This window comes from Larimichthys crocea, chromosome VI (genome assembly GCF_000972845.2).
Source record: "Larimichthys crocea isolate SSNF chromosome VI, L_crocea_2.0, whole genome shotgun sequence".
NCBI classification, from domain to species: domain Eukaryota; kingdom Metazoa; phylum Chordata; class Actinopteri; family Sciaenidae; genus Larimichthys; species Larimichthys crocea.
Window position 1 is genome coordinate 14,845,796 of NC_040016.1, and position 9,213 is coordinate 14,855,008.

A 9,213-nucleotide genomic window follows, 5' to 3' on the forward strand; every position below is an offset into this window, starting at 1 on the left:
AACATGGAACATGTGTATATACTCAAATCACAAACGTAAGAAAATCCAATAACTGTAGTGTGAAAAATACATAAAACTCTAGTGATCGACCCTATTCCCACAAAACTTAAAATGTCCTGGTCATAACACCTCCCCACAGTCTGGTGTTTCCTAAATGATTTTGTCACTCTGTTACAGAAAAAGAGTGATCTAGACGCATCCATGACTAGCAACTATAGACCAGCAAACAGGTTGTCTACAAACAACTGCACAGTTAGCCCTTAACAGCCTTTATGACGTGTACCAGGTTTTAGAAGGGGTAACGACACATCTCTTGTCAAAGTATTCACTAATCTTAAAATCAACAGGAACTTATTTGTATTTAACTTCAACAGACTCAAAAACTATTGGATTATCTGGACCTGGTCATTGCTTTGGAGTTGGTGGATTGTCTTTAAGGCAGACAATAGTGATAACTTAGGTCGGTGTTGATTATTGGACTCAACTTACATTTAAGGGACAAGAGCTGCTGTATAAAACATTGAACATGGTGTGTGTGACATTCTGAAAGAAAACTAATATTCAGTGATTCAAACAGGTCTACAAAACTAAAAATGTTCGATATTCATATTGTTCAATTGACTTTCCACAAGTTCCACAACTACATCTAGATAAACCGTTATATATCTTAATAAATTAATTAAGTAAAACAACAAGACTACTGCGCATGTGATAATATTCACTTTACTTTGCTGAGTGAGGAACCAGAAGCAGAACACTGTTTTTACCACTCAGCTGGGAGAGCTTCTCATCTTTTAAAGTGCTCAGCTGTCCCAAACAGTCACATGTATGCACACACACCCACAAACACCCTCACACACACACACACACACACACATACCCACGCATACATACAGACCCAGGGCTGGGCTGGGTTGGCCTGCTGGCATTACTCATCCCAATCTCCCACCTGTTGGAGCCTCATTTGGAAAGCTGAGCATGTAAAGGACTGGGGCTGGTAGAAAGAGAGTTCCAAGAAGTTCCAAGCTGCAGGGATCCCTCCTGACGGCACGCAGCGTATAAGAACCACCTCACTTTGACAAGCAGGGTTCAAGTTCAACGGTCAGTTACCAGTTTTTGCATGAATGTCCAGAATAATGATCTACTTTAGTCGTTTCTAACCCCTTACTAATGCTCGCTGGGCTCTTGTTAAGTGTTGGATCGCTGAATGTTTCCTTGCTCATGTCCTTAACATGTAATCTAACATGTAGAGCAACATGAGAAGGGGGGAAACCCTTTAAACCCTCTCTAGATGCCACATATCTCGTACCAGGTTACAAGTAGGTCCTGTTTTAACTTAGCTGAGATCAAGTTGCCTCCCCAGAACAGACTATAGCGTTCACTGCATCTTGAAAATGATTGCTGCCGAACACTTTTTATCTCTGGGCATATCTGACAGATCTAAGCTTTTTTTGTTCATCGTTAATTGTAAGTTAAATAGAAAGATGTTTCTTTGTTAATTGACACCCAGAGGGATTTCATGGACTTTTTGGAAATCCCCCCTTTGCAGCCGCAGAAGTGATGCTCATATGTTTTCTGTCTACAGTGCCATCTGCTGGTCCAGACTTTGAATATTTGGAGGAACTAAACCTCGACTGACCAAACAAACACCATGGCTAATTATGACTCGTAAGTTCAGACTGTGGACGAGACCACAAAAGGAATAAGAATATTAGAACAAGAAACCTTATGTTGATAACTGTGCATCAGTTATCTATTACAAATAATTGTTTGTTGTTAATTTGTTGTTTTCTGTACTTTTAAGGCCAGGTTGCTCTAACATGAAGCTGGTTTCTACTGGTTCAAAGTCTAGTCTTATGTCTTATAATAAAAAAAAGAATATAATGAAAATTTGTCACAGGAAAAATAACATGTGACATCTGAGTCAGGACAGGTATAGAGAAAGACCACCATGAGCACGAGAAGTAACAAACTGTCTTTCACGTTCTAACGTTTGCTTCTCGATGTGAAATTTGCTCTCCGATGATGACAGGTTGGATGACAAGGACTCCGTGGATATTCATGACAACCCACCTCTCCCTGATAATGTGGTGAAAGAAGAAGACAACACGGTGAGACATCCTATATGCACAAGTGACCACATGGCACATACATCAAAGACCAATATCCAGAAAACTGATTTATTAACTCAACAATTATTCATGCCTGATTGTGATCAATGTTGGAGCTTGTGTTTTTTTTATGAATATATATGGTATATACGGTTCTCTCAAAGAACAACAAGACAACATATTTGCAGATATTTTATCAGATCTGTCTCTGAAATGTATGCTACCATCCCCAAACAAAGGAGATGAATGTAATGCCATTGTGGTGTTTCAACAGTTAACATCAACTTGTCTTTCTAAAGTGTTTCTATAGACGTCGTGAGAAATATTTCTTCAGTAAAAAGCAGTTCCACTGACAACATAGTGATTTGATTACCCCCGAGTATTTTCAAGGTTGTGAGTGACTATATAAATAAGACTTCTTTCACCTCAAATGAAATGGGGTGGAGAGATAAATCTCAGAGACAAATATCTAACCTAACCCATGATTATCGAACTAAAAGAACAAAAGTTCTGCCTGCATGTCAGAAATAAGACACAACTTTTCTCGTACACAGTAAAGCATAAGAGGAACCATTAAATATGCTACGCTGTTTAACTTATGTCTGCCCCATTCATTATTCTTTAAAGTCTATGTGAAGGCAATTCTGAGATTTCTTTCAAAGTACATTAAATATGTTGGAAAATAGTTGCTGAAAACACGTGTAAAGACTTTGAACGATATATTACTGAAATGTGGAGTTAGAGGTTAAAACTGTTTTTCACCAGTCTTCAGTCCAGGATTTTTTGGACGGTCCTAAAGGGTGGCTCGATGACACACTGAGGCCGCACTGTGGCTTCAGCACATTCAGCCCCTACATTTTATTCTTTGCTCTGACAAACTCATATTTATTATTTACTTTACACAGACTTTAAGAATATCCTGACAGTTTTTTTCTGTGATGTTATTCTGCAAAAACATATTTTATTTGTGTGAAATCCTTCAAGTCTTCTGTGGCAAAAATGTGAAATAAAAAACTGTCATATATTTAAAACAGGCATACATCACAGGCATCATACAATTAACCATTATAACATATATTGATTTGTGTTTACTTAGCATCCTTTCTTGTAAGCTTATATTTTTTAATATAGCCTCAGCTGTCTATCTTTTTTTTCTTGGCATGGTGTGCTTGAGTATGTCAACTCTAAGCTGACGAATGTACTCAGGCATTGATGTAGGTTTGTTTAGGAAACCTGGCAGCTAAATAGAGTTGCAGAGTGATGGTGCTGTAATGTGTGAACTGTCCCTGGTATTATCAGTTATTGTAGTGTAAATCTACAGCCCGACGGCCACACGACACCTCTAATCCTGCCAGTGAGAATTAGAGCCAGTTTGGTCTGTCAGGTGTCCCTCTGAGTGTGTGTGTGTGTGTGTGTGTGTGTGTGTGTGTGTGTGTACAAAGCTGTGAATGTGTGTGAGACTCTGTTTGACTAGACTGTAGTATATTTAGGAGTAGCAATGTCAAGCTTTGTTACATTCAGCTGGGAATTCTGTCTGTCTCTGTTGAGGGCTATTTTGAGATCTATGCTCTAAGCAGTCTAACCCACCTGTGGCTTGTGTCTTTGTGTGTGTGAATGTTTCTCAAAATAAAAATGTAAAAAAAAAAAAAGCAGTAGTCTTAACGTGTGTATGTGTGTGTGTTTGATGTTGTTATTTGTGGATCTGCAGCTCTGGCTCATACGATACAGTTTGTGTGAACCAGACAGACTCCATATGACTCAGACTAGAATCATTCTCATAGAAATGTGTCAGGCTGTGGGTGGGTGTTGCAGGATACTGGGACTGTTTAGATAAAAAAAAAACAATTCAATGAAATCCCAAATCTGAATCAATCAAAAAGGATTTATTCAATTTGTTTGATTGCAGAAGTATCCACTGACGTACCACCAGACTACAGAACAGCTTCTTTCCTCAGGCTCATCTGCGCTCCACCATAAATAACAGTTTATTTTTATGACTTTATAATAAATAATTATTTTTTATTCAACGAAGAGCATACAGGGACTACATCTTTTATTTTAGGTCCTTGTGTTGTAAAATTATTAAAAAAAAAAAAATGAATCTTGAAAACTGTCAAATATCCATCCATCCATTTTCCACTCGTCCTTAACAGTGGAGAAGCTGGAGCCTATCCCAGCTGACTTTGGGTAAGAGGCAGGGTACATCCTTCACAAGTCGCTAGTTCAGGCAATTTAGAGTTACCAACTAACATATGAAATGTATGTCTTTAAACTGTGGGAGGAAGCCGAGGTACGTTGACACAAGGAGCAAGAAAGGCCCCGGCCAAGGTTCGAACCAGGCAGCATCATGCTGTGAGGTGTCAGTGCTAACCACTGCACATATGATATATATTATTTTTGGCTTTTCTCTTGGCAGTTGTTACACCCAGCCTAAGTCCATTGTGTTTCATATTAAAGGTCCATTGTGTAAGATTTAGGGAGTTCTATTTATACGCATATGTTTTCATTAGTGGATAGTTACATGAAAATTGAATACATGAATGTTACATGAAAATAACTGGTTGTTGTGTTTTTGTTACCTTGGAATAAGTCTGGTTAGCACTGCTGCCTCACAGCAACAAGGTTCGAATCTCGGCTGGGGGAGTTCGCATGTTCTCCTCGTGTTTGTGTGGGTTCTCTCCAGGTACTCCGGCTTTCTCTCACAATCCAAAGACATGCACTTCATAGGTTAATTGGTGACTGTAAACTGGCCATAGGTGTGAATGTGAGTGTGAATGCTTGTTTGTCTCTATGTGCTCTGCGATGAGCTGGTGACTTTGTTCAGGGTGTACCCCGCCTCTCGCCCTAAGTCAACTGGGATAGGCTCCAGCCCCACTGTGACCCTGATGAGGATAAGCAGTTACAGATAATGGATGGAATACATATCTACAGACACCATGTTACTACTATAGCACAGAAAGGACAAACTAAACACTGGCTGGCCTTCTATGTTTTCCACACGTTTTGCAGCCGCCGTTGGAGGATGATGAGGCAAAGGGGTTGCAGTCAGCAACTACATCGCTGGATGCCACTAAATCCTACACACCGATCCTTTAAATGATCTTTTTGTGTTTTGTCTTGACTTGTCCTCTTCACCTACCACCAGGTGTATTTCATCTATGATGAGGAGGTGGAGGAGGAAGAGAAAGATGAAGCACCTCCCGCAGAACCAGTCAAACCAGTCAACGACAGACCTCACAAGTTCAAGGACCACTACTGCAAGAAACCAAAGTTTTGTGACGTCTGTGCGCGCATGATAGTTTGTGCGTCCATCTTTTCTCTTTCCTGCATGACAAAATAAGTAGACTTTAGTGTATCATGGAGTTTAAAAATCAGTTTTCCTTATGTCATTTTGCCTTTTTTGTCTCTCATCAGTAAACAATAAGTTTGCACTGAGATGTAAGAACTGCAAAACCAACATCCATCACCAGTGTCAGTCCTACGTTGAGTTCCAACGCTGTTTTGGCAAAATTGTGAGCTTCGTGTTACAGAATACTACTGGTTTTAATTAAAATGCACTGCAAGGACGTCTCTTTTTTTCAGATATTCAGTATATGTGCTCATCTCCTCTCCTCTTTTAGCCTCCGGGATTCAGAAGAGCCTACAGTTCTCCTCTCTACAGCAGTCAGCAGAATGCTACAGTCTCACAGCTGCTGCCTTTCTGTGAGTCCGACATATGTTTTCACCTTAAAACCAAATGAATCATTCATTGTCTCTGCTTTCTTAGCCTGATGTTGAGTTCCAGTTTGTAATCTTGTCATGAAAGGTGCATATATAGATAGATTTCGATCTGTAATGCGCATGGTGGAAAGTTCATTTTGTTTTTCCTTCTTCAAAAGCAGCATGTACAAAATATTGAAACAAATATTCAAATTGTCACCAGACACTATCACAGATGAAATCATTGGCTGCTTAGTCCGATCAAATGTGCACAATCATCCAAGATTGTAGAAACAACATTAAGCAGTCCTGTTTTTTTAATCCTTTGCTGCAGTTACAGCAAAGTTGATTCTTCTCAGGACGTTATAAGTTCTGTGTTCATGTTTTCTCTGTTTAATGATTGATAACATTTGATTGGCAGCGCAGTCAAACCGCACCGACCCTGTTTTTGAGACGCTGCGTATCGGGGTGATCATGGCCAACAAGGAGCGTAAGAAAGGCTCAGAGGACAAGAAGAATGTGAGTGTGAATGCGATAATAATTCAAAAATAATTCAAAATAATTCGGTTATGAAATGTTACATGCTACATTGATGTATTATTGTTGTTTATCCTTAATGGTTTAGATGATGATGATGGAGGATGATGAATCCCAGCCCAAACAGGATGACGAAGGAGGTGAAGGAGGTAAGTGTGTGCTCTTAAATGTTTGACAAATGCCTGATGAAGATCCCTGTCAGGTTGTTGCTCTGTTACGTTTCGGAGTAATATGCAGAAGTTTTTTTGGATGTGCACAGAAGCAGAAATACCATCAAATATTCTCCACAATAATAATGCAAAGTGTATAATTTTATTTCTGTTTTTTTTTTCTTGTCTCATTTTATCCTGGCGTGTACCAGCAAACGCAGAAGGAGACAAAAAAGGAGACAAGGCTGCTGCCGATGACAAGGTCAGAGATGATGACAACTTTGAATACTGTAAAACACTAAATATTATTGATTCACGATGATCAGTCACTACTCTCCTTTGTGTGTTTGTGTTTTTCAGACTAAAAAGCTTCAGCCGGGGAAGATCGGTGTGTTCAGTCAGTCTTTCTATTATCTGGCTCTGTACCGCTTCAAAGCCATAGAGAAAGATGATCTGGACGTTCAGTAAGCTCTTCACACCTTCACTAATCTCTCTCAGTGTGTCACTCATACAAAAACATATTTGTTGGGGTCATTGTTTAATATTTAAATACTAAAAATGCTACATACTGTTTTGTTCACCAGGGCTGGTGACCGCATCACAGTGATAGACGACTCCAATGAGGAATGGTGGAGGGTGAGTCCATGATTTGTTTTCACACAGTGATGTTCTCAATCCAAAAGTTATGAAATCTTATGGACAGACATGCAGATGGATTGAGGATCATTTAAGTAGATGTTGGTCATAATGTAGTCCTGGGATGTTTTCCATTAGAGGAAGCTAACGCTGGTTCTCAAACTATAGTAACTTTACCACTGGATGTGTGCGGCCACACTGGACTGTTCATGTTTGAGAAATCTGCTTGAGAAACTGGGGCACAACGCCTCACTGTTAGAGCTTTTGCTCCACCAGGGCAAGATCAGAGAGAGAACGGGCTTCATACCCGCCAACTACATCATCCGAGTGCGAGTAGGAGAGACAGTCTACAAGGTGACACGCTCCTTTGTTGGCAACAGAGAGATGGGCCAAATCACACTGAAGAAAGACCAGGTTAACACACACACACACGCAACATATATATATATAGGCACACACATGCATTATACATATGTGTCCTATGCAGACACATGATTATATAACCAAACCATAAATACACTCCACTAAAAATAAACATGATCCCCTTTTATCTTTAACCTGAAGTCCAACACGCTAAAATATAGAATTGAGAATTTGAAATATGTCTTTGTTGGTCTGTGAAGACAAGTTGATCCTCATAGGTACATACAGGCACGTACATACTCACAAATACAAGGAGGAAATCTATCATCCAGCCAGAAACACTTTCTGACCCTTTGTCTATAGATCGTTTGCTTAATTAAAGCCTGAATTAATCCTTTGCCTTACACATACCGGAGAACTGAGGATATTAAACTGTTGTCAAGTGTCATTCACCTTAATAATTAATCAACACTGATCCAGAAGAGGAAGGTAAAAGTAACACAACGTGCCTTCCGGTTTTATGAATTTAACATACTTATTCATATAAATACAGACATCATGTGAGTTGACATGACAGCTATAAAAACACACACACATGCACAACCACAAGCATGTGTCATGCTGACATGAAGAGACAAATGTTATAGCAGTGATTTACGACCAGTCACTAAAATGTAACCTTGTTAACCCTTACAGCTGTTTAAATTTAACCCCTTACTGTAAATTGACCTGAAACTGAACTTGAAATTCTTGTTCCCCTTGATTCAGTGGCACACTCCACTGTCTGCTACAGTGTCTTTATTATGATACCAACATGCGGTGTCTAAAATGGAAAGAAATCAAACAAATATTTAGTGTTTGGGGACAGATCTACAATTTTTAAAGTACTAAATCCTGACTTTTGACACACCTCTGCTCAGACAGTGAGCATTTATAAACATTTTTGTTCTGCATTTATAAATTTGTCGCAGCACATTCTCAAATGTTAAATTGCAGATTAATTTCTGCTCAAAATTCTCGAGTGCTCTCATTAGATCAGCTGTAATATAACGCATCAAAATTCTCGAGTGCTCTCATTAGATCAGCTGTAATATAACGCAGACAGGAAAGCACACACTGCAGGCAAGCATTTTGAATAAGGTAATAAATAAATTCACCCGGTGTTTGTTGTGTGTGTCCTTAGATTGTGGTGAAAAAGGGTGAGGAGGTGAACGGCTACCTGAAGGTCAGTACAGGACGAAAGCTTGGCTTCTTCCCCGCCAACCTGTTGCAGGAGATCTGAGGAAGAACCGGCAGGCGTCAAATCACACCTCCAGCCAGCTCCCATCTCTGCAGCATTAACACTTTATACTTGAATTTGAATTTCAACACATGTTAGTATTTTCCCTTTGTCTGTTTGGAAACTTGACACATCACCTGTGTGTAGAATATGGTGTGATGAATTTACTTAGTGAGCAGAGGCATGTGCTAAATGGACAGATAAATGATACAAATCAGAACTTGTGAATCATGCATCATCATAACAGATGCAGACATTGTTCTCAGTTCATAAAACTTCACACAGGTCACTTCACTGGTTTTAATTTTAGGCATATTTTGTATCTGATGTATTGTACTAATTAATGCCATTTTATCTGTGTTATGCACCGGGTGTTAAGCATGTATTTGTGATTACAGTCAAAGGGTGTTGGTAATTATGTCACCTCTCAAATATTCAA

The 9,213-nt window shown here is 39.3% G+C and overlaps 1 protein-coding gene across 2 annotated transcripts; it reads left to right on the forward strand.

Moving 5' to 3' along the window:
* Positions 1 to 703: 703 nt before the first annotated feature.
* On the forward strand, positions 704 to 8,975 carry LOC104919977 (SH3 and cysteine-rich domain-containing protein 3). Of its 2 annotated transcripts, XM_019268682.2 has the most exons (13): positions 704 to 1,101; positions 1,586 to 1,668; positions 2,033 to 2,111; positions 5,257 to 5,413; positions 5,526 to 5,623; positions 5,732 to 5,813; positions 6,232 to 6,329; positions 6,436 to 6,496; positions 6,709 to 6,758; positions 6,857 to 6,960; positions 7,081 to 7,132; positions 7,409 to 7,546; positions 8,679 to 8,975. In XM_019268682.2, exons 2-13 carry the CDS (start codon positions 1,652 to 1,654, stop codon positions 8,775 to 8,777), a joined length of 1,035 nt encoding a protein of 344 aa, XP_019124227.1. In that variant the 5' UTR covers positions 704 to 1,101; positions 1,586 to 1,651; the 3' UTR covers positions 8,778 to 8,975. The 2 variants fall into 2 exon arrangements, with proteins under 2 accessions (XP_019124227.1, XP_027135387.1); XM_027279586.1 differs by lacking the exon at positions 5,526 to 5,623 and having other exon boundaries at positions 5,257 to 5,391.
* The last annotated feature ends 238 nt before the right edge of the window (positions 8,976 to 9,213 follow it).